General features: G+C 46.9%; 13 protein-coding genes across 13 annotated transcripts; 8 read left to right on the forward strand and 5 right to left on the reverse strand.

Moving 5' to 3' along the window:
- Positions 1-129: 129 nt before the first annotated feature.
- On the reverse strand, positions 130-2,328 carry FOMMEDRAFT_143938 (uncharacterized protein). The gene is made up of 2 exons (XM_007261488.1): positions 2,226-2,328; positions 130-2,143 (listed from the first exon to the last, which is right to left on the reverse strand). Exons 1-2 carry the CDS (start codon positions 2,271-2,273, stop codon positions 218-220), a joined length of 1,974 nt encoding a protein of 657 aa, XP_007261550.1. The 5' UTR covers positions 2,274-2,328; the 3' UTR covers positions 130-217.
- A 200-nt stretch (positions 2,329-2,528) lies between these two features.
- FOMMEDRAFT_16246 (uncharacterized protein) lies at positions 2,529-3,487 on the forward strand. The gene is made up of 4 exons (XM_007261489.1): positions 2,529-2,628; positions 2,742-2,976; positions 3,040-3,104; positions 3,159-3,487. The coding sequence occupies exons 1-4, from the start codon at positions 2,580-2,582 to the stop codon at positions 3,194-3,196; spliced, it is 387 nt and encodes a 128-aa protein (XP_007261551.1). The 5' UTR covers positions 2,529-2,579; the 3' UTR covers positions 3,197-3,487.
- A 130-nt stretch (positions 3,488-3,617) lies between these two features.
- FOMMEDRAFT_164532 (SIR2-domain-containing protein) lies at positions 3,618-6,455 on the forward strand (the record flags this gene model as incomplete). The annotated part of the gene is made up of 17 exons (XM_007261490.1): positions 3,618-3,909; positions 4,026-4,100; positions 4,154-4,236; positions 4,287-4,354; positions 4,424-4,545; positions 4,605-4,701; positions 4,765-4,799; positions 4,859-4,865; positions 4,922-4,933; positions 4,987-5,059; positions 5,119-5,127; positions 5,180-5,473; positions 5,538-5,670; positions 5,728-5,753; positions 5,809-5,850; positions 5,918-6,099; positions 6,163-6,455. The coding sequence occupies 17 exons, from the start codon at positions 3,618-3,620 to the stop codon at positions 6,368-6,370; spliced, it is 1,758 nt and encodes a 585-aa protein (XP_007261552.1). The 3' UTR covers positions 6,371-6,455.
- A 388-nt stretch (positions 6,456-6,843) lies between these two features.
- FOMMEDRAFT_115954 (uncharacterized protein) lies at positions 6,844-8,088 on the forward strand. Its single transcript, XM_007261491.1, has 3 exons — positions 6,844-6,945; positions 7,017-7,093; positions 7,163-8,088. The coding sequence occupies exons 1-3, from the start codon at positions 6,901-6,903 to the stop codon at positions 7,926-7,928; spliced, it is 888 nt and encodes a 295-aa protein (XP_007261553.1). The 5' UTR covers positions 6,844-6,900; the 3' UTR covers positions 7,929-8,088.
- Positions 8,089-8,236: 148 nt separating this feature from the next.
- FOMMEDRAFT_150140 (uncharacterized protein) lies at positions 8,237-9,574 on the forward strand (the record flags this gene model as incomplete). The annotated part of the gene is made up of 5 exons (XM_007261492.1): positions 8,237-8,344; positions 8,411-8,622; positions 8,698-8,760; positions 8,824-9,118; positions 9,182-9,574. 5 exons carry the CDS (start codon positions 8,237-8,239, stop codon positions 9,572-9,574), a joined length of 1,071 nt encoding a protein of 356 aa, XP_007261554.1.
- A 1,387-nt stretch (positions 9,575-10,961) lies between these two features.
- On the forward strand, positions 10,962-11,993 carry FOMMEDRAFT_16249 (uncharacterized protein). Its single transcript, XM_007261493.1, has 5 exons — positions 10,962-11,010; positions 11,077-11,195; positions 11,269-11,422; positions 11,512-11,590; positions 11,681-11,993. The coding sequence occupies exons 1-5, from the start codon at positions 10,967-10,969 to the stop codon at positions 11,798-11,800; spliced, it is 516 nt and encodes a 171-aa protein (XP_007261555.1). The 5' UTR covers positions 10,962-10,966; the 3' UTR covers positions 11,801-11,993.
- A 981-nt stretch (positions 11,994-12,974) lies between these two features.
- Positions 12,975-13,876, forward strand: FOMMEDRAFT_150142 (uncharacterized protein; the record flags this gene model as incomplete). The annotated part of the gene is made up of 4 exons (XM_007261494.1): positions 12,975-13,140; positions 13,204-13,227; positions 13,284-13,577; positions 13,635-13,876. The coding sequence occupies 4 exons, from the start codon at positions 12,975-12,977 to the stop codon at positions 13,874-13,876; spliced, it is 726 nt and encodes a 241-aa protein (XP_007261556.1).
- A 447-nt stretch (positions 13,877-14,323) lies between these two features.
- On the reverse strand, positions 14,324-16,312 carry FOMMEDRAFT_150143 (uncharacterized protein; the record flags this gene model as incomplete). The annotated part of the gene is made up of 2 exons (XM_007261495.1): positions 14,324-14,757; positions 14,821-16,312. 2 exons carry the CDS (start codon positions 16,310-16,312, stop codon positions 14,324-14,326), a joined length of 1,926 nt encoding a protein of 641 aa, XP_007261557.1.
- A 432-nt stretch (positions 16,313-16,744) lies between these two features.
- Positions 16,745-18,172, reverse strand: FOMMEDRAFT_74428 (TPT-domain-containing protein; the record flags this gene model as incomplete). Its single annotated transcript, XM_007261496.1, has 2 exons — positions 16,745-17,815; positions 17,870-18,172. The coding sequence occupies 2 exons, from the start codon at positions 18,170-18,172 to the stop codon at positions 16,745-16,747; spliced, it is 1,374 nt and encodes a 457-aa protein (XP_007261558.1).
- A 2,300-nt stretch (positions 18,173-20,472) lies between these two features.
- On the reverse strand, positions 20,473-21,289 carry FOMMEDRAFT_16251 (uncharacterized protein). The gene is made up of 5 exons (XM_007261497.1): positions 21,251-21,289; positions 21,037-21,101; positions 20,948-20,983; positions 20,818-20,891; positions 20,473-20,764 (listed from the first exon to the last, which is right to left on the reverse strand). The coding sequence occupies exons 1-5, from the start codon at positions 21,251-21,253 to the stop codon at positions 20,634-20,636; spliced, it is 309 nt and encodes a 102-aa protein (XP_007261559.1). The 5' UTR covers positions 21,254-21,289; the 3' UTR covers positions 20,473-20,633.
- Positions 21,290-21,669: 380 nt separating this feature from the next.
- Positions 21,670-22,890, forward strand: FOMMEDRAFT_115963 (eukaryotic translation initiation factor 4E member 2). The gene is made up of 5 exons (XM_007261498.1): positions 21,670-21,887; positions 21,952-22,042; positions 22,116-22,570; positions 22,620-22,684; positions 22,740-22,890. Exons 1-5 carry the CDS (start codon positions 21,703-21,705, stop codon positions 22,799-22,801), a joined length of 858 nt encoding a protein of 285 aa, XP_007261560.1. The 5' UTR covers positions 21,670-21,702; the 3' UTR covers positions 22,802-22,890.
- Positions 22,891-23,763: 873 nt separating this feature from the next.
- Positions 23,764-25,020, forward strand: FOMMEDRAFT_24933 (uncharacterized protein; the record flags this gene model as incomplete). Its single annotated transcript, XM_007261499.1, has 7 exons — positions 23,764-23,806; positions 23,866-23,953; positions 24,022-24,142; positions 24,199-24,306; positions 24,369-24,448; positions 24,506-24,662; positions 24,694-25,020. 7 exons carry the CDS (start codon positions 23,764-23,766, stop codon positions 25,018-25,020), a joined length of 924 nt encoding a protein of 307 aa, XP_007261561.1.
- A 219-nt stretch (positions 25,021-25,239) lies between these two features.
- On the reverse strand, positions 25,240-26,503 carry FOMMEDRAFT_24934 (DUF1753-domain-containing protein; the record flags this gene model as incomplete). Its single annotated transcript, XM_007261500.1, has 4 exons — positions 25,240-25,815; positions 25,870-26,142; positions 26,199-26,360; positions 26,402-26,503. 4 exons carry the CDS (start codon positions 26,501-26,503, stop codon positions 25,240-25,242), a joined length of 1,113 nt encoding a protein of 370 aa, XP_007261562.1.
- Positions 26,504-26,764: the final 261 nt, after the last annotated feature.

Genomic DNA, 26,764 nt, shown 5'->3' on the forward strand with positions numbered 1-26,764 from the left:
GTGCTTTGAACTCACGTATCTGTGAGATGTGTTATGAACCTGTTCAACGGGTGTTTGTTAGTCCATTGGACTGATAAATGTAAGGTGGACCTAGGTTTTAAGTGACGATGCGGGTTATGCAGGGGGAGAGAAGAGTCTACCATTAGGTCTATTATTAACTAGAAATACATGACGCTATTGATACACAAGACGTCCGAGTCCTCATAACGTCTAAATATCATCTAATACGTCCGCGGACGGTGATACCTCCGTCCCATTTCCCAACGGCCCAGTCGTCTTGTTCCAGAGCCTTCTTCACAGCAGGACCAAGCACGGCAACTCCACCCGTAGAGTGATTACCGCGCCCAGTAACAACATGTAAAGGACGAGCAGAAGAAACCCATCCTTCCTCTAGCACCTCACGTACAATCGAGAGCGCTTCGTTTGTCGTACAATAATGCACGTCGATGGTGTCTGAGTCGGTTGAAGCGAACCTCCTTCCATCTATGAGCTCCCGCAAAGCATCAAGCCTCAACTGCTGTGCTTCAGCCTGATGTCGTTGCGCCTCCTGAGCATAAAAGAACGCAACCTCCCCACCGTGTCCTCTCGCCCCTCCTCTCGACCAATGCCGGCTCGCAGTACGCAAAGCGTCGTCACGACGGGCGTTACATGCTTCAATGCGAGATCTATATCCACCCATTGTGGCATCTCCACGGCTTCTAGGACCGGGCTTCCAACGTTTCGTAGTGTTGCTAGTCGGAGAAGTAGGGGAATTTGGATTTGTGAGGGATGAATGTATTGAACGAGCTTTTTTCCGTCGTGGGACGTTATGTGGGTTGTATGCTGGTATGTGTGCTGCGAGAGGATGTATAGCGGGTGGTTTCCGTCGTGCGGGAGTGACTACCTGCCAAGATGACTCGCTGGGAGCCGGCGAAGGACGCTGATCCGAAACATTCGACGATGATAGAGTGGCTGATATTGGTACGGATGAGCCGGATGGTAGAGGGGAGGCGGGCGATGTAGCTGTCCACGCTACTGCTTTGCTATTACAACTTTGCAAATTGACGCCGGGAGAAGACACTGGAGTATTAGTCAAAGGTGATGCAGGAGAATGATAAACTCCCATCTCCTGCATCCTCTCATTGTCCACCTCTAAATCATGCAAGAGAACCAATACGTCGAACGCAACGTCGGGAGAACCTGACGCTGCGGACAGTGAAAGCTCCGCATCGGAGCAAAGTTGGGCCCGAGTTTCCGAGTCTAGATTATCAAAGTCGAAGTCCGGATGGTCACGGACGAGTTCTAATAGGTTGAACAATGCGGTCGTTCTGTCTTGTTCGACATCAGCGGAACTGGTCTTCGTCGTCGATTGATGAGCTATGGCGTCCAGAGCAGCTCGGAGTGCTATACAAGGGCTTGGGTATTCTGGCTTGTGGAAATATGACTGAAAGAATGAGGCAGGATGTAGCAGTAACGTTTCCAGATATGAAGACATAGAGGCAAGCTGGTTCCATGGATCGCTCGTGGAACGAAACTGTGACTCAGGACGAGCATGCTGCTTCTGGCGAACATCATTTATCGCGATAGTCTTCCTTCTTGGTTTGCGCTTCTTATTCACAGTTGTTGAACGAGCTGCTCCTTTCGGTTTCTTGGAGACTACTGTCCATTTTTCCAACTCCTCATCCAGAGCTTCATCATCTAAGCCACCCTCTTCCAACTCTCTTATGAATTCCTTACTAAGCAGCTCCTCAACAATTTGCTCCATATCCGCATCAGAGACATCGAGATACGTCCTAAGTGTCTCCAAGGGCATGTGCGGAAAGGATGCACGGAGGAAATCGAGAGCGGTTCGTGGATAGGTCATTTGCGCTCCCTCGCGAGGTTGAGTCATAGAGGATCCTGAACTTGAGTTCGTCTCAAAAACCCTTTGAGAAAATACGCTGTCTGCATCGCGGCTATCTTCAGTGGAAGCGGATGGTGCGAATAAGTACACCTCATTCAGGGTATTAGCTAGATCGTCCTGGTCGACCGTAGCGCTTGCAGCGAGTACGGAAAGCTCTTCGCGAAGCGTCTTGAGGATTGTCTCGGTCGGCTTCTCTCCAGTAATATGATCCGATATTAAGGCTAATACTATAGTCGTGTCTAATGGTGGACAAAACTCAGCCTAAGCAATTAATGGAACGAATGCCACGTTAATTAGATCGATGAATCATAAAATAGCAGACGGCACGGAGTGGACGCCTCACCTGTAGCCTTTCTTGCAAACGTGAGGGGTCAAGTGATAGGTCTCCCATAATAATTGTGTGATAGATCTAACTGTGGTGGAGACGTGATGGCGAAAGATGAGAGAAAATAGTGTTCCTGGGGTGCTGAGCTGGCCAGCAGAGTGACTTGCGAGGTGGTCGGTTCTATACGCGTCAAATGCTGAAATGGGTTTCAAATGAATGCAACTGTGGCACGTGAGAACCTCCTTCCGCATACAGTCTACTATTCCGGTGAGGCAATGCTGCAGCTGATACACATCTGAACTCACTTCCACGCTACCATCCGCACTTGCTAGCAACGCAAAACTCGACCCACTCGGGCTATATTTCGGCACAATGCTTTACTTGCTTTCCTTTCTAGCGTTCCTCTCACTCGTTATTCTGCGTGAGTACACCCTGTTTGCCAGTATTGCATCAACGGGCGCAATGATCATAAGCACCCACGTATCTGTCTCGAATGCCAATCAAGGGCTCACTTCTCTTCCTTCTTTCCCTCAGTGTCGGTCTATTATAGACACGTCTTGATTCCTCACCTTCCTACTCGAATCCGAACGCTATTCCCCTCCCTATCGCATTATCAGCCTCTCTCAACCTTCGCGGACCAGGTCCGCTCGGGAATGAGTAGCTCCGCGTTCGACATTGAAGCAAACATCCACGATGGCGACTCTCGCACTGGATTGGATGAACGTGACGTTCAAGAGGTGCATGATATTATGCGTAGGGAGCGAGTCAAGTAAGCAGCTGCGCGGCACATGACGAAGGGGATAGATGCTGATGCCTACTTTGCAACCAATAGCTTTGATCAGGCCAGGTTGATTAGACACAACAGGATACTTGCAGAGAACGGAATTGATTCGACGGGTGAGTGCGTTCTAATCCTAGGTTTTCACGAGTTGCTTAAAGCAATCCCTGTAGGTATGCCAACGGACGCGAAGGCCATCACCCGTCTCTAAGTTTCGTTTCCTGACGTTTGCACCTTGTCTGTACTCTGGGCTATCTATTGGGAGGAGATCTTGTTTGTTCTACCATGTTTAATCAGCTATCAGCATCCTGAGTATATTCGCTATCATTAAATTATGCGATAGCGTCCGCTCTTCTTGCTCTCTCGTTTTTCACGTTCTCAGCTCCTCTATCATTCTCATTCCCATGGACAATTGTACGTTGTACGGAAGTGCGTCAGTGTTTACGAGTAATTCTGTTTCTTACTTAGTGTCCGTTCAATAATATTAATATATGAGCTCCGGTCATCATCTATCCACGTAATTTTGATATTATTATTTACATCGGCAGCCGCCACATCATTCCAAAATGGAAATCAACGCCTAGCGCTTCTGGCTTTCTTAACTTATTACCACCACCTAGCACGATCCCCTCATGTCGGTGGTAGCCTCGCCGGTCATGCCACGACTGCTTCCACTGGATAGCGTGTCGGGCACGTCCGGTGCTAGTTCTCCAATCCTCTTAAAGGGCGGAGGAGACGCGCTGCGCAAATCCGTGATCACTGAGGAGGACTTGGATCTCACTCTCGATTTCGACAGCGACGTCGAGGACTCACTAGGTCCTGATTTCTGGGAAGAGAATGATAGCAAGAGCTACCTCCGGGAGTGTGTTGAAGAGCTTGGCTACGCAGATAATCCTTCAGAATTTTGGGATTATTATAATAAAGGTAATTACATAAGCACGTTGCCTCAATAACCCATCTTCGTTTGTTTGGGAACGACACGTTTTTTGAGAGATGCTATTTATGGAGTATCTATCAACACTTCTCTCGTTTCTTGCTAGAAATCACCGCGCAGGACGACGCGAAAAATTTCAACCTGCGCCTTGCTGTCCTGGAGCAACGTCTAAGGGAGCTCGGTAGGTACCCTGATGGATTAATTTACGTGTCGCGCTCATTCACGGTTGTAAAGGGATAGAGACATGGCTCAAGCGCTATGTAATCGAGGAAAGAGTGTCTATGCGTAGACTCCTTTTTGCTTTTGGTGTCCTCTTAGTAGGCTATCATACACCTTTCCAGGAATTGATGTCTCATTTTCCTGATAGACAAGAGAGCAGCTCAAGCAAGACGATTTATCCCTGTTGCCGGTGTTGAAAGCTGCGCTTTTCCGCAGGTATGATATTTGTGACGCTTAAAAATAACCTTTGTCCCAAGGCTTGATAAAATGTGTCACGTTATCTAGGATGCGTCAACGTAGTAAAATACTGAAGTCACTTTATCCAAATGCCCGCTCCATACTGCCTCATGTGGTGCAAGTAATTCGGAATGCGGCCAATATAGTCGTACTCACTGGAGCAGGAATCAGTAGGTTATGGCCTTTTTTGCGAAGTCAGTTAACTGCTCATGCCAATCCGTCTTGTTAGGTGTTTCCTGTGGTATACCGGACTTTCGGTCTCGGAATGGCTTATATTCTCAGATATTCTCGACGGGAGCATACGACTTAGACGATCCTCAGCAGATGTGAGTTCAAATTCATTTTTTTTTCATGATTCGCATGTTGGCCTGCGATGCTGACTTGCACAGGTTCGACATCAATTACTTCAAACACAATCCTAATGGTGAGTGCTATAAATGTTTGTAACTCTTAGACTGCTTATTGTCATCTGCCTATAACTAGTATTTTAGTGAGTATGATTGATACTCTAGCAAGTGTTCTTGACTGAAGTTATTAATTTCACAGTTCTTTTGCACAGTGCGTATCCATATGTCTGCACTGTTACAAAGCGTCGCTAACTAAATGATTAGTAAAATATACCCATCGAATTTTACACCATCCCCTTGTCATCGTTTCATACGAGCCATCGAGAGGCATCGAAAGGTAGAGTTAACAAATTATAATTATGAGATATATCGGCCGACGTTTACTATTATTTACAGCTTTTGAGGGTATGAATGCGCCAGTATCTCGAGAGCACACGTTGCTAAATTACTCCTTCAGAACTATACACAAAACATTGATACCCTTGAAACAAAGACTGGTATCAAGAGGGTTCTGCAATGCCATGGCTCCTTCGCGACGGCGACATGCGTCAATTGTCGCAATCAGGTGCGAGGAGATGTAATTAAGGACGATCTGCTTGCACGGCGTGTCCCGCTGTGCAAGACGTGCAATTCAGAGGCCGAACTTAAGCCGAAAAAGAGTAGGCGCAAGAAGAAGAAAAAGAAGAGGAATGATGGGTGGGAAAGCGACGAACCAGAAGAGACGACTCCTCTACCGGCGGGTATAATGAAGGTGAATTTGACACTGTGATTGAAATGTACAACGCTGTTGAATCCTCGTTGCACTGAAAATACAGCCAGACATCACCTTTTTCGGAGAGAAATTATCGAATAGAGTCGATAGGAAAGTCTTCAGCGATATCAAGAGAGCCGATCTTGTCATAGTCATTGGCACTTCATTGAAAGTCAGGCCTGTCTCCGAAATCATAAGTAAGCACATCCTCACATCCTGGAACTTTTAGTTAATGAGATATACTCTTATTGCAGCGCACATGCCGCATCAGATCCCTATTGTAAGTAGATACATGGTGAACCCCAAGAATCTCGTCGGTTAACTCTCGTTAATAGATCGTCATAAACAAGACGCCTATGACACATTTTACACCAGACGTGAGTCTACGCTATCCCCACGGGCGTATAATTATGAAAATATCTGACAATTACTATCGATGATTAGTATCAACTTCTCGGAGACGCCGACGTCATTGTCAAATATCTCGCACATAAACTCCGTTGGAGTCTGAAACCGGGTCAGGAGGGAGAGCACCCAATTAAACCATCGTCATCCGAAGCGCCTTTGGAACCTCCAAAGGAGAAAAGGAAACGAAATGCGAAGAAAATACGAATTCTTGGACACACGTCAGTGAAGACTTGTTTTCTGTACTCCTGGGTCACCATTACTTATGAGTGTGTTGCGTATAGGCGTGTTGTTCTGTTTCCAGGCGCAGAGGGTGGAAGATTTGCCGAACGACTGGCCACTGACAACCCATCTATAACGGATACTGACTGGTCAGGTCCAAGCTCCGAATCAGAAGATGCAGGTTCGGAATCTGATACACCTGCGGATGACGTTGACGGACGTGTACACAAGAGACCGCGAAGAATGGTGACGTTACAGAGAGATTCGTGAGGCACGAGTAACATTCCCGCTGTTATTTAACTATTGCGATTTGCACGTATAGATCTCTATATTCTGAGTAGATGATAATTTCACATTATGTCGATACCATTCAGATACTAATGCAGATTTAGCTTTTTATGTACTTTGATAAATTGACTTTGTTGCGTTGATTTGATTTGGTAATCATGAGTATTGTCATTGAACATTACAATTTATTGCCATACTCCACACCTTCGGAGGCGCGGAGCTCTTTGTCTATGAACATTGACTACAGTGTTATGCCGCGGAATGCGGGTGAAGTGTGCACCGCCGGGGCCGAGGGAGAGAAGGTTAAAGGGACGTGTCATCTGATTTCATGCGATTCCTAAATGGCATTACACTCCGAGGGCACTTCTTACCGGGCGCGCTTCTGTCTTTCTTACTTATACCCTGCTTCTTCTCCCTCTTCCTTCTACACCTCATCACCCTCTCCCTGACGTATCAGCTGCTGTCCGGTTCCCTGTCGCCCTACAGCCCGTCGCAGTTTTTATTCTCCCAAAATGCCGTCGGTCGACGCGTACGACGCGAGCACAACCAGCGTCGAAGTGAGTACTTAAGCCCGACTTTTGCTGTCTGACGCGTGTGCTCAACAGTGCTTCTTCCAATTCATTCATAGTTTGCATGGCCCAAAGGCGTCACACCAGTGGAAAGGATCATGCTCAGCGCGCACGGTGACTTACAACGGATCCTAAGGTCAGTCTCACTTCCTACCCTGACCAGTCGCGTGAAGCCGTGCTCAAAAAAGTACGATCTGTTTCATAGCGCCTTCTTCGCTCGTCCCGTGGTCATTACTCCTATCTTCGTCAGAACATCACCGACCCTGGACTCTGAGGCGCTGTCTCCATCACCGGAGTCCCCGACCACTCAAAAACGCCAGGTTCATCTCGTGTGTGCGGGCCGAACAGTTTGCATTGCTACGAGCTTCGTGACTATTACATCCGCGCGCTGTGCAGAGCTATTCTTAAAAGATGGCTATGCTATTGGACAGATTTTCCGAAAAATGGGTGTACAACCAGAGTTCGAGCTGGTTGAAGCTGGGGTGGAGGGCAGAGTCGAGGAGACCACCGTCTTGGATGAGAAACCGAAGCTAGTTGTCGAGAACGAGAAGCGCAGGATGTGGCGACGGTATACACTGAAGGTCGAGGGCTTTTTAGCGGATATTGTCGAAGTCTTCCCTGATCGCGAAATGTTCACGCGAGGAGAAGAATGGCTCGCTGAATCGAAACTCCTGAGTGTTCCAGAGGACGATTATTTCTCAGAGACAACTCCCAGCCTGTCACCCACCGAAACGCTAGTACAGCTCGACGAGGCCTACGAGTCGAGTGTGCCACCCCCCTACACTGAGCCTCCGAAAGAATCTTGGTCAGATTCTTCGGGTGGTCTATTACGTTTTATGGCCGTCTTCATCGCGGTACTACTTCTTCTGAACGTACCAAAAGAGGGTGATCCCGTTGGTTCTCATGTTGGAAGCACGTTATTCAATCGAATTGCGCGTCTGCTTGATGTAGGTATGACCGATGACAGATGAGATGATATTCTTTGGTACATTCTTTTACTCTTTTATTATTGCATTTTCCGATTTTCTCCTCCTTTCATGACTTAATGATGCTTACAGTTTTGATTCCGCTCTGTGTACATTAATTATTTTCTGTATATTGGATAGAGAACTCTGATCATTGATGCTGATGCCAAGTCTTCGTGCATAAAGGCACGTGCCAGAAGCGCGTCCTAGACCAAAATTGTAATTTATAGAACGCGTCTCTTGCATTTGCCACAATATTGTGCCGCCGCTAACTTACTCTCTCTTCCCATCCGTACGGTCGTCTATGCACTTCTATGCCTGTCTCAACTGTCACAACTTTCTCACTTTCTCGCCGGTCTTCGTCTTGCTCGTCAAAATGCTTTGCTAGCCCATCACCCTTGAAGGTTACTGCTACTTTCACTGTGCGTCCGCATTTACTGCGTGAAGGTACATGAGGGGACTGATATTCGCTCGAAATTTTGATACAGAGATGCATATTCCCAGTGGAAATACTTGAACTAATTGTCCGCGAGGCTTACAACTCTGATCACACCTTCACTTCTATTGCTGGATTTGCATCCGCTTCATATGCTTTTCGAAGGATCGCACTCCCTTATATCCTTTCCCATGTGCATATTGGCTCTCAGAAGTTCTGGGCGGATGGTATGCCTGACGTCCGTGATCTTAGTCGTTGGGTCAGGTAAGTGTTAGATGTCCCAACGTTCTTCATCCTCCTCACTTGACTATATGCGTGTCATTCGCGAAGATCCCTTAGTGGTGTGGCGCAAGCACTGGTCGTCCCAGAAGCCGTCCAGCTACGCTCTTTTCGTCTCTTACGGTAGGCTTGTCACTATCGTTTCGCATTACGTCACCTTATTCTAGCCTTGCTAAATCGACTCAGCACGGTGCATATTGTCTTCAAGGCTGAAACTCTGGCTAACATCCAGCGGATAATATTCCCACTTCTTTACAACCTTCCTGAAGCGCTCACTGAACTCAGCCTCACGGACCTACCTGAAATAAGTATGAATATGCTGGATAGCATTGCTCAGAAATTTCGTCACCTCCATAAACTTGAACTGAACTGCGCGGAACGACTTGACGTTTCATGCTGCTGGGACTGCTTTGAAGAAAGCGCGAGCTGTATCTGGCATTCTCCCATCCCTGAGGTGTTTTATAGTCCGGAAGACTTCATTGTATGCCTTAGTATATGCGTATATATGCAGCTTTCCGAGAACTAACTTTGACATATCACTCAGATGACACTAAGGAATACTCTGCGGCCACTCTCCAAACTGCAGCACTTGCACCTAGGAATATTCCTTTCGATGGAGGACCTCATGTACGAACATTTCGCGCATGCAACTCATCTACATTCACAAGGCCTTATTGGTGAGAGGCCTTTCGGCCCAGAATGGTGTGTACCCTGTTTCGATAGGTACGCAGAGGATGTCCGCCTTGTTGAGTTACAGTCGACTCTTGCGCTTGCTCAAACGCTGAAGGAGCTTCGGACCGTGACATGGGCTTCGTTTTTCGGACGTCAGCTCCAGGAAATGGATGGTCGGAAAACTACAATCTGGGTATTTCGAAAGGACGGAACCCTACGAGTTCGACGCAAACCGTGGACACCTCAAACGACGGCGTCGAAGTGATTCTTCTGCTTACGAACTCTGACGACTTCAAAAAAAAATCAAAATTCCTCGCTTATCTTTTTCGCAACTTGCTCTGAATCGGGCTGCTTCATATAGAACATCTCAAACAATTGTTCACTTTGCTCTCTCTGGTCTGATTGGCGTCTGTATTTCATCTGCATCAAATCACTGTATTCGTCATTTACCTTCAGCATCCCTAGACTCCTAGAGGCACAGTCCACTGTAGCATTCCCTTCCAAGCTCCTTTTCTCACCTAACCTAGACAAGTTCAAAGCATTCACAGTAATCTCCGTAGACAACCGCATCGTACTAGATAGCAGTTTTTTTAAGAATAATAGTACTTCATACCCTTTCAATTGTATTGTGTTAACAGATTATTATTTTCCATGTTTACGAAATTTCACGTGAGCAAGTAAGTAGCAACTCACTTCAATGGATGATCGGCGCCGGGCGCACTTGAGTTGACACAGTGACACACTTTCTTTTCTTGTCTTTTGTTTAATTTTAAACGCTATTTCCTTGCTGATATGCCGAAGCAAGAGCAGGTTACGGATGACGTCTTCAGCTCAGAAGATGATAATGAATACATGGAGACTCCGAAGAAGGTGCATTCAAAACTATACAAGCCAAATTCACGAACTCATCATGAGAAACACAGAGAAAGTCCAATGCGACCCAGTCGAATCGGAAGGCGAAGCGGAGAAAAGGGAGTGCTATAGCTGAGTCGGTGACGAGAGCGAAGAGTTCTGGAGAAGAATTAGCGATATTGAAAGCCCTAGCTGAACTGGACGTTGGTTCGGAGGACGATTGGCAGAGCTTTGATGAGGTTATGCAGGAAGTGATTTCTGAGTTTCTTGGAACAAGGGAATTGCTTCTTAGAAGTCAGGTGGAAGCCAACCAACTTGTGAGTTTCTTCATTGATAGCATCCGTGGAACTGGACTGAGTGAACATTACTTCAAATTCAACTTTGACAGGGTCAGAAGCTTCGTCCAATTACTGTATCTGAAGCTAGGATGCTTATTCACGGCTTGCTGGAGCCCCTGCCTTTAAATAATTTCCCTCTTAATCGATTGTTATTGAGGAAGCTCAAACTTGAAAAGGTTTTTTCTCAATTCTCGATTGCAACTAGAAAAGCAAATTGACAATGAACATAGCATAGACGAATACACTCCCTCCCTTCCCCTCGTTTCTCGATACCTAAGTCTCAGGCACTAAAAGCACCCGATCCTCCTAAACCTGCAACTCAACCGGATCCTAGAGTTATCAGCGCCTTACAGTCTATACGAACAACGCCGTACGGAAGTTCATTGGCTGCACGAATAGCAGGGTTCAGCACCTCGCATGCTCAACATGGATATTTGTTCCGTGACTGGGAAGCGAGCACGCCGTGGATGGAGCTTATGGATGATATTCATGAACATCATCTGCTTTTCCAGTGAGTTAGGTTTATTCGTGCTGAACGGAATGGCAATTATACAATATATGGAATGGGTTTTTCTAGCCCGGAAAGAGAACAAGCCAGGAGACCAACTGCACCTATCGACTACCAATCCCTTCGGCCTTCTCATCTTCCGCAAGTGCATGATCTTCTTTCGCGTACTTTCTGGCCGGGTATCAATGGTTAGTATCCAAAACGTCCTTTCCTTTCTTATAAATGTTCACCAGGGTACTCAACCCTGCTTGCCCTGGACAGTTAGCGACTCGCTGGAATACTTTCCAGAGAAGTGTACAGTTGTAACAACGTACAGACACCTCGTCGTTGGGGTAGCCATTCTCAGCTCTCCTCAGGAGACGTACATTACATACCTTGCTGTCCGTGCGGGTTGGGAGAATTCGCAAATCGCGACGTATGTTATCTATTTTATTCCGTCGAAACATTTATATACCGGAACTTTAACTCGTTTTTCTTTTCGCGTATATGATGACGTGATATTAGGAAAATGCTCTACACTCTCGTCACCCGAAATCCAAGACGCGATATCCTCTTGCACGTCTCTGCTAATAATCCTGCTATGGTGCGTAATCTTCATCTTTCCCAACGTGTTGCGGACATAATCAAACCAAAAGTATCGTCCCGCTGATGAACTCCTGTTTACCGTGTATAGCTCCTTTATAATCGCTTTGGATTCAAAGCTGAGGAGTTCATCGTGGGTTTTTACGAGGACTATCTGGATAGCCAGTCGCGCTCGAGCAAGAATGCGTTTCGGCTGCGACTGCGATGTTAGCTCCTTTTTACATCTCAGTCGTCAGGAGGACTGGATTCCCCACCTTGCAATCTCCGCCTTGACTGTTTCTCCTTTCTGATTGTATTTGCCTATACCAAGTACTCAGCTATAGCTCATCGCTATAGTTTCGTACTCTACAAATCAGAATTCAGATATAGATGGTGATCTGGCGGTACCTATACAGTCATTAGCTCCAGGCCTGTTGTGAACTCTTCTCGTCCACATGGAAATCAGCACATAAGTGCACGTCCCATCGTTTATAGTCCCAATGGCTCTGCATAGTTCAGGTCAGCTGCCAATGCACGATGAAATATCCAGCTTGAGCCGAAACGCGTGTGGTATTAGGAGACATTTCCTTGCTAGTCCTCGAAGGAATATTAGCTACAAAGGGTGCATAATCAACATAATAATACATCAATTACATTCAGCAAGATTCGTGAGCCTGCAAAGATCAGTATTTTTACCGTGCTGTAACTGATCATTATCCAAAACTATGTGATCTGTTCGTTACCAGACATGATCTGATATAGAACGCCCACTAATTAGTATCTGTCCGTCGCAACGTAACTACCAGAATTCCACGTCTCTGACATTGGTGCAAAGTGTCTCTGCGATAAATTATACTCAAATGTTGTGGCTCCGAGTCGTAGCAAGTTTAGCTTGGCAGTATTAGAGACTCGTAGATAGGTCCTTGTTTTTGGTATCCCAATAGTGATCTTACAACCATCATAGCCAACAGGCCTGTACATGGGCAGGACAATCAATGAATCATGATATCAGGCCATCTAATCCAATATATTGCCGGCCTTGAAGCTGATCTTTGCAAATGCCAACCATGTAATCAAATCCTATGGCTCAATGTGTGAAGGCATGGACAGATTCCGATTTTATTACGAAAATAAAATAAAATCTTTCTTAAAAGCAGAAGGGAGCATCACAAATGAAATGCACCCCTCTTTATTTTATTTGATGTTTGATGGATAACTTTATTGTAATGTGTAGAGTAGTTCTTGAAGCCATCAGCAGGCTGATATCCATCTTTACATCAACAAGTGCAGTGTGCTACTGAGTACATCTGGGACTTAGATAATTCCGGCAGAACAGTATATTTACCTTTGAACGGCCAGTGCCGCTTCAAGTTCTTACATCCTCATCCTCACTGTTTTGCCTGTCCATGGCTGCTGCCTTTGACCCTACTTCATCTACCTTTACCTCCTTGACCACCACTAGCTCCTTGAACCTCCCTACTACTCCAATAAAAACTACCTCCTCAGACACTACTAGTAGTAGTGTCACCCAATCCCAAAGCTCTCTCTCAACTGACAGCAGGACCACCACAAGTATTTATTTGTCCTTTTACTCTCTAAATTACTTCTCAAGACATTGATGTACTGTTAATACAGTTGGGTTTTCTGTGCCCACATCCAGTAAGCTATCAACCCAATAGTCTCAGTATCAAATTTGACCTAGACAAATTACCTAGCTGCACTGTCACCATTGCCCAATGCTAACACCAACCAATCAAGTTCCTCTTCTATATCCACAGGAGGAATTGTTGGGATTATCTTTGGGGTTGTAGTAGTACTCATAACTTGCCATGGGATATTGCTACTCCTGCGACGCTGGTCGTTGCGTTGGCCATCCGTTGTAAAGAGCAGGTATAACAGGAAGGAAGCTACCGAAGCACCTGAATTACGCGTAGTTACAGTGGACGGAGATACTCAGGCTGCAGTGTCACTGCTTTTGCCCCCAGCATCTGGTCAACACAGTTGGACAGGTAAGCTCTGTCGTTAAGCTAACGCAATATATCATAATCACGCTGCGGATGTGACAGATGGTGAGATAAAGCGTATACTACCCGATTCCAACGTCGGGTCTGAGAGTTTGCAGACATCAAACGAGCCTGTGACTTCGATGATGCAGGAAGTGGACAGCCTTCGTGCACGAATAGCAGAGATTGAACGACGGCAACAGCAGGAGACAACCAGAAACTTGATCCCACCGGATATCAATGTAAATGGGACCGAAGATACTCAATCGGCGCCGCCAGCATATTCGGATGATGGGCGTCCCTAGATCCTTTGTCGACGAAGGGATAGGTATCCACTTACATACAATTACGAATCGCATCCTGAACGCTTCACTATTAGCAATAGTCCAGTGGTAATTTATCTATCACTTTATTCTTGATTTGTAAGTTTGGGTCGTTTGAATTTATTTCATATGTTGCAAGGTGCTACGAGACGACACATTAGGCGAAGCGAAGATTGCGGGACTTGTTATGAAGACTTTCTTGGGTGATTCATAGGGCTACAAGAAATAATCGAAAGCAGAGGGGGATACAGGTCTAAACGTTCCGAGGGAACGAGGCATCGGATTGTCGATGGGAATGATGAGCTCGAGAAAATATTTTTTGAGTCCAAGAAAATCGAGAGCAACACAGAACTTCCAAGTGACGCAGCACAAGGTATAGTCTATGAGAGGTCCGTAGCGTCAAAATAAAGGAAATTAAAGCACCAAATATCAGAAGTCGGAAGAAAGCTGATCCAGACTGACACGCTGCTTGATTAGGTTGAGTTCATCACTCGAGTCAGAGGCTGGTTGAATGGGCTTGTCTAGGATCCTCATCTTGACTGTCCCTAGAGCTTCGAGAGCTTTCAGTTGCTTATTCGTCATCATTGATGTCTTCGCTAGAGTACGAGGACGAGGAGATTCCGCCGTTATTAGTACACGTTTGTTCCGCATTGGGTCTTGAGACGCTGAGGATGCTGAGGATCGACCGCCCTGACGAGCGGCGCGAGCTTTAACGGAGATAACTTCGTGTTGTTTAGAGTTTCCTGTCTTACGAGATGAAAGCGAGCTCCTCGTCTTTCTTGTCTTGTCGGTTGATATGGAAGAACGAGTGAAGGTAAGTGCATCAATAGGGTCTGCTGAATTTGTCATCCACCGCTCATCCTCTGTATAAAGCTCAGGTGAGTACAATTTTCATCAATGGGTGCATGACTTGAGCAAAGTCGCACCGTCAAGGCCGAGAATGGAGAACATGTCCCGCAGCTCGTCACCGTCAGAGCTTGGAGGTGACATCTGATTCCCTGAAGGAGAAGATGGTGGTGCGAGCGTTAATGAATCTGGCTCGACTTTCGTCTTGTCGGAGATACGAGGAACGCCGATAGTAGGTTGACGTTCCGCGACGGATAAAGAAAAGTCCATGGCCGAAGAGAAAATGCTGTCCCGAGACATATGAACAGTCATGCGTCTACGTTCCGTTTGAGTTGCTGGAAGCGACTGTGCAATCCGAGGAGGACTTTCAATAGGCGGGACAATGGAATCAGGAAAGAGCGAATCTTCCGAGTCCAGTAGGGCAGATCCAAGGCCTCCAAGAGCTAGCCTCGCTCGCGGGGTTGGCTCATCTAATGCGAAAGCCGTTGAACCTCTGTTTTGCGAGAATATCGAGGAAGGTCGAATCCCGAGTGGCATGCGTGGAGTAGCATCTACGTCCCTTCCGGGAGTCGGTGGTATGTTCGTGGTCATACGTCTTGCGTGTACAGGCGTCGAACAAGCTTCAGGGACAGAGTCAAAAAATGAGCTTTCTCGAACGAACGGAATGCCAGCATCAGATGGACGTCGAGGCGTCTTGTGACCGAAAGCTTGATTAAGTTGAGCAGGGATGAGCCAGTCTTGATTCTCTTTTTGATTAACCTGAGAGCTGGGAAGAGAAGGGTGACGTCGAGCTCCTGGGCTTGAAGCGCTGGATGCTGGCGAGACTGCACGTGAAAAGGATCGCATTGTCGCGCGACGACGGAGATCAGTGCCAACAGAGCGTGTTCTATTGAGTTTCTTGGCCAAGGCCTTCTTAGCGTCAATGGCAGAGAGAGCGGCGCTAGGAGATCCAGGGCGACTGTGGAAAGGAGATGCAAGATCATTTGGAGATGGTGACCACAGCATATAGTCATCACTAGTAGCAGTTTTCTTCTGCTCTTTATTTTCAGCAAGATTAGACGAGCTGGTACGATGAGCAAGAACGCGTTTTGCGAGACGTGAAGTAGGCAAGGGCGAGAGGAAGTCCGACTCTTCATTCGTTGTAGCTTCGTCTTGTTTCTTAGTAGGAGCTTCGCGAGGAACAGGTGTCCTCAACTGGACAACATCCGTTAAATCCATATCAACAGTGCCTTCTTCGTCTGTATTCGCGTGACTCGGCTCGACGATTGTCTGCAGTGGAGCCCTGTTGCCCGCCTTCGACCTCTTTGCGGGTCGCAAGTCGTCTTGTGGTCGATCAGCGGGCGATGCTCCCACACTGGCGGATTTGAAGACATCTGGACCAGAAAGAGCGCGTTTCAAGCTGTTACGCGACCGCTTCAGCATCCGCCGGGACATCTCTTCGGAAATACTAGCATCTTGTGTAATCGGCTCTAGTGGAGATGAAGAGGATACTGGACGAGAATGTGGATTCGAGATCGAGCGTTGTCGCCTCTTAGAGGGATAACCAGAGAGAGGAGTACGACGAGTGGACATCGCTAATGCATAAGAAAGTCGTGATGCTAAACCATGGTAAACTAGATGGACGAGATCCTTAAGAAAGGTTGCATCGCGCTTTTTCGACTAGAATCGAAGTTCCCACGATCGCGCATATACCTACTTCGTCGTAGGTAGGCTCGATAAGGGTATCTATCATCTATTATTGCATGAAGTAACTATTGTGCATCTAGGTATCGTATCATTGATAATTAATATGGCAAAAAAGGAGTGAGGTGGGCGACGGCAGTCCCGCACTATGACCCAGTCAAGAGACACGCGGTGCAACAAAGATGACAGGCAATATTAACAAGAAGATGCAAAGAGTCAATAGATGGTGTTTTTAACGTCTAGTCCAAAGAGCTCGTCTTCGAGCATAAATAATCGGGAATAATGCAGGTCCTTTTAAATCAATGTACGTCGTCTCCGGATCTAGTGTACGTGGCGAGAAATTGTCCCTCGGCGGCGGGATTTTCCCTCAGGGACAGAAGTAAGTGGCATAGCACTGGGAGGGGGAGAATCGTTGGACAGAGGAGGCGATGGGTATGAGTCTACAGGGGATTCTGTGACCTTGACTTGATCAACGGGTGGCGCTATCTTGATGGTAAGGTTTGGGTTATGGTGAGAGTGCGGCTGAGAATGAGGCGGTGGAGGTAAGGCTACTCCGTGAGTGAAGTCTTGAGCAACTGATGGAGGGGCGTATGCTGCTCGTTCCACACCGGAAGAAACTGAAATAGGCTCCCCTTCGTTATCAGACAGAGCAGGCGAGTCGCTGGCATGCATCATGCGATGCTCTGCCCTGGTACTCGGGAGAATCATTTCGCGGGCCGCCTCAACACGACGCATCTTGTTCTCTCCCTTCTCGACATCTGGTTTCGCATTGTTGTACATCCACAGACCAGCAAAAGTCAAACAGATGCCAAATCCTTGTACGGGATGTACGGATTGATTAAACCATAGGATCGCGATGCAAATGACCGCAACACGCTTGAACAGCGACGCGATGGAGTAAGTGACTGGCGACGTAGATGATAGAATGATAAATGCGATGATGTTTTGGCCATAGTGGACAGTCCCGTTGATGAAAAAATAGTATCCAACACCGTGCGGGGATGCGTGGCCGTGAGATGGATGTGAAACATACCGCGACGGCGAGAGAAGCACCGGAAGGTCGTAATATAGCCACATCGGAATCATGAGCAAGAAAGCCATGCTGGACGAATAGAACAATAAGTTGAGTTTATCTAGCTTGTGGGTGCTTCCGTGTGATGCTCCAGAGGACGGAGTGGGCATGACCTTCTTGAAAAATATGTTTGAGGAAACGAACACGATTGCAGAAGCGAAAGCACAAGTCAATCCCAGAGCATTAGAGGCGGACATATCGAATGAACATGCGAGCATGACGCCAAGCGTTAGCGGCAGAAGAGAGATGTAGGTCTTCGGCGAGTATTTCACGCCGAAAAGGAATGCATATGCCACAACAGTGAATAGCGGTGATAGTGCCTTGCAATACAAAGATCAGTGGGCTAAAATTGCAATCTAGTTGAATGACGGTACCTTTATGGTGTGCACAGTGCTGACGGGAATCCGGGAAATAGCCATGCTCGAGAACATATGCCCGCCAACTTGGAAGATACCCATCGGCAGCGTATTCTTCAAGATAGCTCGCGTTGGCTTTCGCAACCGCGAAAAGCGGACGATCGGGTTCATACAGAGGAGGCAGTACCCCGCCACAAAACCAAATTGCACGAACGTTAGAGTGACCGGGAACCTAAACTGATTAAGAATAGCTTTGCCCGTGTTGGATGACATTGCGGAGGCAGAGTACCAAAGAGCACACATTATGCAGAATTTCAGCATCGTGGGTGAGTCGTTTGATGAGGTGAGGGTCCGCCGTCGGGGTGCCTCGAAAATGTGGAAATTCTGCCACAGCGACGACGATTTTGTCGTGCTGATGTCTTCCCTGCCCGAATGTAAGCCAAGGCTGGCCAGCCAGCTCGACCCGAACCTCCGCTTCCCTTCGAAAATACCCCAGCCGTCTTGGCTGCTCTGCCCACGACCATTTCCCACTCGTCCGTTGCCGTTGCCAACACTTGAAGAGAAGTTCGTCGGGAGATGTACCGCCGGCCTGAGCCGTGTTGGAGAGACCGTAGCGTACATTTATCAGGGACTAAGGGCAGCCGTACTACGCTGCACCGTCCAGAGTTGAATCCACAAATGAGGGGAGAAGGAGAGAGAGAAGAGAGTTAGATGTCCTTTCGTCGTCGTTATCACGGCCCAGCGCTGGTCGGCTGTGCGAATTTTGAATTTGGGAACGGTCCCACGATGGCACTTGCCGAAGACACCGGTTTAGGATCGTGCCTCTATGCTGAGCACGGGTCTCAGATTCCAAGTCAATAGCTATTTCCATTCAGAGTTACAGTACTAGTAATAATACAACAATGCATGCTCGGCCGGTAACTCTACCCCCACTCGAAAATATTATTGGCATGACTTTGCCCAACAATACTCTAACAACTCTACTAGCTCCTTCATCTGACCAAACAGACAATACCATTTTTCTGGATCATCCAAAACAGTTCCCATTTCCGCTATTACCCTTGTCAAACGATCAAATAGAAGCCGATGCAACGGAAGAGGTACTGGTATTCCCGCATGCTTGTAAGGGTGAATGAGAATACGAACGAGGGGCAAGAATGCAGTCTTTAAATCAACTTGATGTAATTCTTCATTATAGCCGCCCAACTTATGCAAGATCACTTCAAGATTGTGCATCCGAGCACAGTTTGGTGTGAAAGTCAAAGGAAGAGCAGTATCATGATCTATGACGGCATGATCTATGACGGCATGATCTATGACGGCTTCATAGAGAATAAAGGCACGAAATCCGGACTTGATAGGTTCAATCACGATGTTTGAGTCATGAAACCAGCATAAAGCGGAAATCGTGTCGACCGAGTTTACTGAGAAGTCAAAGGTTTCGATCCGATTGTCTCGGAAAGCACGCATGATGCCTCCGCTGTAAGAAAACGGTAGATCTATAAGGACGCTTGCGAACGATCCAGGGAGACGTTCATTGTTTCTAGAATGTATCTTGGATTAGTCTTCTGAGTACCTGAGCAATGTGAGTGCACACAACCTACATTGGATTGATCTGATCTCTGGACAAAGAATGGTCACATAGTAATTATAATTAGAATAGACAAAGGCTTTCTGGGCAGCTAACCCTGGTCGAACCAAATTCAATTCTTTCTGCTCGAGAACGCATCCGCCAGCGTATCCGTGTTTCTCAAAGAGGTAAACAAAGATAGGAGCAACAATCGTGGTCCAGGCTTTACACATCTGCAGTTGGACGCGTAGTGGTGCATCTTCGGCAAGCAGAGCTGCATTTTCAGCGGTATTAACATTTGTACGCAGTTCATTGACCATCTTTATATCCATTGCCTTGAGGGAAAATCCCATGTTGCCTACGCTTAGGAATATTTCTGAGAATGGAATGCCGGATAGATGCATCTCAGTTGCTATTGGAGTTTCCTTCATTGCCTTGCTGGATTCAACCTATCCATACTACGGTGGGAAACAAGAGTAATAATATGCATTGATGAAAATTTCTTACCCTAGTATGTGTAGGAGTGGACCTCCCGTTTAGAGAAGGCATCATGAGCAGATACTTCAAGGATGAAGCGAGTTGTTGACTTTAGAAGACAGGGAGCAGATAAAAAAAATGCGCATCTGTATCCAACTACCCCAGCACTCCCTTTAAATGTGAGAAGGAAGGTGGCCGCAGTGGTGGATGTCGATGACAAGAGTCCACGATTCGTGTTGTTGTTATGCTCCGTCTGAAGAAAGTACAGGAAGACCAACATCAAATTGGTAAGGTCTGGAGGTACAAGCAAGAAACAACTGAATGGATATGTAACGTACTCCTATAGGCAACAGATTCCTTGGCCTTTGTCTTAACCGTCAAAGTGGTACAGAATGCCACCTAGTCAACAAAGGATAATGGAGCGTCTTCGTTGTAAGTGCTTTCAGAGGTTGATCAATGTGGTGCCCTATTATTCGCAGTGCAGAGAGAATAATCTTGCATGACGGCCACAGGAATAGAGCTTACTAAAGGCAAAAAAAAGTGCATTAGATATTGACGCTCGAACCAACGAGCATGGTGACATCCTGTCTTGCGAAGGGAAGGGAAGACGCATTTTGCATCTGAGTGGACCTTGAAGGACAAGAATAACATTTAGGACAATGCAAACACGGATAGCAATTGTGACATGACTGAGTGGAGAACACGATATTCCAGCTGTACGCGATAAATTATTCTTCAAGACCGAACATTATACACAGTCTTCCCATAGTACGCGCCAGCGAGAGCAGATGTCGCTGTAAGCATTGCTGGGACGGGTCCTTTTCCAGCGCGGGGTGCCGAAGAAAGGAGCAAGATAGCAGAAGCGCCTGAATAGCTTAAATATGAACAAATTCCGGCGTGCGTTACCGATGAAACTCACCAAGAGCAGCTTCCAGACCGTTCGCAGTTCCTTTACGGATAGCCTCAGCGCTCCAAAGGTACAACAGCCCAACACTTTATGGATTTGTCAGATGCGTGTCGAGTGACATGGGTCTATTGAATTAACTCACCCAACTCCAGCAACGACAGACGGAATAGACCGCGTTCTGTACAGATATACTCAGGAAATAGATAGGCTGATTGAATGAAGCCTTTCTACCTTGCAAAGCCAGTGACGCCGCCAACTATGCACAAAGTGCCCATAACATATGCCGGATACGCGCTCTAAAATGATCATTAGTACCAGACCTCATTTCAATTCTTGTAATAGTAGATTAAAGCGGCTGAAACAGTCGTGTGCCCTGCCATTGACAAGGCTCGTAAGAGGGCTGGAGACTGGGAGGTCTCTCAGTCAGTTCAATGACAAGACTAACCATGGTTGAAAAGTACACGTAGTCGGTAGTGGTACGTGAGAGAAGTCAGATGCGAAAGTCGGAGGACTGGCAAACTGGATCTTATTGCCATACGTATAGTGCCTTGCATCAGCGTGCTTATGGCAACACACGGCAACTCCCGAAGGACAGGTGCGCTCCAAAGTCGACATTTTTGGCGTTTGCAAGCGCAGCGCACACAACTTGCACACAAACGCTTTGTCAAATCGCCACTGCCGTAGACAAACTTCCTTGACCACGCGACAATAACCCCACAAAGAACACGCATACATCAAGATTAACCCCCTTTATACACGGCCGAAATCCTTCTATTATCATTATTATCGATCTTCACGTCAATGACTGGCTATTTCTCCAACCATTCCCAGTCACGCTTCCTCTCCAATACAAACGCGAACCCAAGTAACAACTCATCTTCATCTACAACCACCACTATGACCACTGCTGCGATATCTCAAAAACCATCTGCCCGGCCCCGTGCGCCATCTTCTCGGCATTTCTCCACTTCAGTCTCCACGAATTCCTCCGGCGACGAGAAACCTTCAACGAAGGAGAAGCATGCCATGAACGCTGGCAGTAATGGGTCGAATCCTGAAAGCCTACACCCTCTGCGTAATACGTGCGTACGGCGTCTTCGCTTTGTGCTTGAGCGGCAGTATCTAAATCTCTGTTCTACAAGATAGCTGGGTCTTCTGGTTCAGGCAGCAGCGTTCGCCTGGCAATAAAATAATCAATTATGAAGAAGGGATAAAGAAGATAGCTGCCTTTGCTTCTGTACGTTCCCCTTTTTTCAGTATTCGGTCCTCGCCTTTGATGGTTTGTATCCTGACCCTATTTTATTCTCAAGATCGAATCGTTTTGGATGATATGGACACATCTCAATCCACCCTCAACAGTTCAACCTACGACGGACTATTTGCTCTTCCACTCAGGTGTACGGCGTCCAGTGTGGGAGGATCCACTAAACTCACAAGGCGGGAAATGGATTATCCGCCTGAAGAAGGGAGTTGCGGACCGCTTGTGGGAGGAGTTGGTGCTGGCAGTCATCGGTGACCAGTTTGATGACTGCGGGCTTAGCACTGTTGGTGGATTCGGGGGCACAGCTTCTGGTGCAGCTGATGTGTCAAGCTGGAGGAGTGTGCCAAGCACGGAGAACAGTGGTTCAGGGAATGGAAACGGCACATCATCGAATAGCAACGACCCTGAAATCTGTGGTTGTACGCTGAGTGTGCGACAACATGAGGACATCTTAACTGTGTGGAATAAGCACGGATATGACACAAGAGTAAACCAACGAATCAAGTATGTTTATTGATTTCTAGTTTAACGAGGTTTCTGACAAGTAACACAGGGATGCCGTAAAGCGAGTGCTAGAGCTTCCTGCGAATACAGTAATAGAATATAAAACAAATAATGGTTTGTTGTTTCGTCCTACTTCTGCATATCGCCTTCTAACCACTCGACACTGTAGATTCCTTGCAGGACAAATCCAGCTTTCGACAACCCAATACCGACAAGACCGCTATTCCATGATATATCTAATCTATTCTATCCCAATGTGTCTCTAACAGACGCATGTATTTTTATGACTGGCCACACTCATAATGCACCTTGACAACCACCCATATTCATTTCCTTTCGTGTGATGCGCCTATTCGTCTGGTCAATCTACAGAAGACATGGACAAGAAGATAGCCGGAGACAGTCTATTATGGCTCTTTGTACTGTTGATGTCTTATGGTAAATAGCGATATCTGCATGAAAAACTTCAGCGCCCTGGCACGTTGAGGGTAATAAAGTCTCATTCACCGCTCTCAAAGCAGCCCAACTTCTGATTGAACATCATTTCTGACGCCTTGACCAACGCGCAAATCCCTGAAGATGTCATGTATGTAGAGAGGGTCTCATGGATCCTTGAACGTGTCTACACTATATGCAAAATTCTCGTGTGAAGAAATAAATATGAGGAATACGTTAAGCTATTTTGTGCATTCCCCACGTCTTTAAAGAGGTGATTCTGACACAGTTTAAAAACAGTAGTTTGCTCTATATTTCATACAGAAACCTGTGTTGTTTGTACTGCATATGTCATTGAGCTAAAAATATCGTGGGAATTTTGTAGATGTAAATCAAAACAGATTGCGTCAATATGCCCGCTTACCAATTGAATCTCTATGTACCTCTCAATGTGGGACCAACCAATGTCCCTTCAACAGCCGGAATAAAAGTATCAACCGGAGCTGAGTCACGAAGGCCCCACGATCTAAAGTCCGAGCACCCAAGCCAAGTGTATCGGACTCCTATTCCGATAAAGAAGAATGCTGAAGAATCATGAGGCGCAAGGATGGTTCCACCACACCTTAAAAGTTGAATCATAGACACGACCCACCTCGTTGTGTTAGGTTCACAGGTATAGGGTCAAGGCACTGCGTGGCTTAGTGCTATTAGACGGTTACTCCTGACTCCTAAAGATTAACAGTCGAGTTTCAGAGGATATGCCTGTCAATCGAGTAGCAGAGCAAGTGTTTGGCACCATGGGTGAGTACTGACGTTTCTGTCTTGGAACGCATTTCTAATGCTGTTTGCTTTTTTCCAAGGGACTGTATGTTGGAGTGGACAAATCATTCCCCAAATCTGGAAAAGCTGGCGAGAAAAGGCAACGGAGGGCTTGTCCCATTGGTTGATGTACTATCCAACAGTCATTTCCGAATAATATTATGTGACTGAGTAGTTTTACCATATGCACACTGTAGGTTGATTTGGGCTATCGCAGCTGTATTTCTCGGCGTCTTCGTTATCTTGCAAGACCTCAATATTCCTCTGATAATCCAACCTCAAATATTTGGACTTTTATCCCTTATATCATGGTCACAGGTATGTTGTTGCTGCTGAATCTTGACAAACATCATACTTTCATGATTGACCTATAGTGCCTATATTACGAGCACAAGAAACCTTATCGACAAGTAATTCTAATCTTGACGATGACACTCGCCATTCTCGGAGGATTCGAAGCGGGAATGGTATTCGCAGTCCGTGTGAGTCGGAACGATAGTACAATGAAGATAACTCTTGACACACTTTGACGGTAAAATATTAGCCTGCCGTAAATAAGGGTAACGACCGGCCAGTAACCTTCTTCGGAGTTATGGCTTCAATAACCCTGGCCGTCGGACTACTGTGCGTCTTTCTTGCACATCTCTTGCCTATTATCTCCCCTAACGTTGTAAGACATAGCCCTCAGTATGGAGAGATCATCCGCTTTCGCGAGGTCAAAGGAATTTCGATGTTCTTCATGGCTATAGACACTCTAGGCGGCGTCTTCTCCCTCCTATCTCTGGTATTCAGAGAAAAGTTCGATGCCCTCGCGGCCGTCGCATATAGTCTAGTGGTCGTACGTTTTCCTTCTTCCATTCACATTTCAGTTGCTCATGATCTCTGTATTCGAGGTCTTGGACGGTGTTGTTATCATATTGGCTGTGATATTGAACCCAAGGGCAGAACGCCGTAGAAGACGAGTCGCGCAGGAGAACGCAGACGGCGAATCCCAAGTGGGTACTACTATTAATGACGCTGTTGGGAATAGAGGGGAGAAGGATGGTGATCCAACGCTCGTTACCTCTAGAGATGCTTCAACAGAGCCATCAACACCTAGGAGAATGAGCCTAGTAACGTCGGAGAAGCGGACAGACATAGAAAGAGCGGAAGCGTTCGTTGCCGACTCTGAGAAGAACGGACAGCGAGACAACTGAGGTAAATTCGATAATAGCTTTCGCACGACTCATCCATAGAACAAATAGAGAATTTCTTGATAGATAGACTAATCAAAGCACGGATGTAATACTATCAGTCAACTTTGTCTATAGAATAGTAAACCCAATGCGCAAATATAACGTAGGATCCGTAGTTGGGGAGCGAGCAAAGTGAGATATATGTGGCAATTAGCGTAGAAAAGAAGAGGTTCCAGGAGTTCACGGTTGCCCAAAGCTATTATTATTATACCCAGTCCTCTCCCTACTAAGTCCTCCATCACCAGGTGTTCGCCGCCCACTAGCTTCGTCGTCTCGCGAGCTCACACTCGTACTCTCCTCTGTGCCGAACTTGGAATGAGTCGAGTGAGTCAACTCATCAGAGTCGAAGAGGACCTCCTCCTCGTAGTCTGTTTCTTTATCCTCCGGCTTCGCTTTCCCGGCCACGACAGTTCCAAGGTCTCCACTGATCGCCGCTGCTCCTGTAGAACGAAATCGACGACCTCGCCCAGGAGCACTCGTGAAGTCCGAGAATGAGGTGACCGAGGACCCTGGCTTGGGCGCCGCTGAGTTCCTCGAAGAGACTTGTGCAAGTGAAGTTACTGGCATACGGTAAAAGCCGTCTGCTGACTCTTCATCCTCGTCGTCGAGAACGCTTTCGGGGAATGCAGCACCACGAGCTCCACCATTGAGAGAGGTATACTGAGAGTAGATAGAGTCTGTTGTTCGTGGGAGCGAGCGATAAGAGCCTTTTCGGAGATGGATGGCATACGAATAGATCAGGATGGCGAAATAGACCTACGGATACATTCAGTATACAACCGTTCAAATCCGGTAAAAACATACACGTACCTTTGCACACCAGCCAATAATTATGACAGCCGCAGCCATACCTTTCTCCTTATTCCAGATCCGCATCGCAGCTAACGTCCGTTCTTCCTCCGTCATGTTATGTCCAGAACCGCCTTGCATGAGCTGTTCCTGCGCCGCGGAGTTTGCTTGTCGCCGTCCGTCATGTGGCGTATATATCCACCACACTACTGCGAAAAAGACTGTCCAGACTGTGGAAAGGACGTGGTCTGCGAAAAAGAGGTGGGCGAAGTAGAGTGTGCGCCGTGGGTCCTCCTAGAACGGCATCAGAATTAAATTTGCCGAACGGGTCTGATAGGTAATAGGCGAACCTCAGTGACAGCTTTGAGTGCCCACCCAAACGCAATGAGCGCTACGACAGAATAGATATACATGCTGAGCTGGGCGAATGACCCTCCTGTGAAAACGGCGATGAGGCCGTACACGCCTGCCACTTTGTTGAGGACCTGGTGAGAGGATGCATTGTTCTCAGTCTGTTGCATAAAACAGATAGCAAAGAGAATGGTGGACGTACAGCAAAGAGGAGAGCTATAGTTACACCGAGTTTGATATCAACAAAACCAAGAAACGAGTTGAGAGGTCTTGGACGCCATTGCTGCTTGAGCGTGAGTTTCATGTTGCTAATTTCTCAGATTTGGCAAGCAGAGCAAGCAGGGCCGGGAGACAAAGAAGACACGCAAGAGATACAAGACGTGGAGGGGGTATAAAGAGTGACTGGAATCGGGATTGTTTTATGGGTGGTCACAGTGTAAGGAGAAATCGAGGTTGTGCGCAGTGATTTCGTGTTACGCACGGCGATACGGCTTACAGCTTCTTTCGGCCATTGCCGCCGTAAACTTTGCTTGCCTCAGCTAGTCGGACTACTGTCGCGAAATCA

This window comes from Fomitiporia mediterranea (assembly GCF_000271605.1).
Source record: "Fomitiporia mediterranea MF3/22 unplaced genomic scaffold FOMMEscaffold_1, whole genome shotgun sequence".
NCBI lineage: Eukaryota > Fungi > Basidiomycota > Agaricomycetes > Hymenochaetales > Hymenochaetaceae > Fomitiporia > Fomitiporia mediterranea.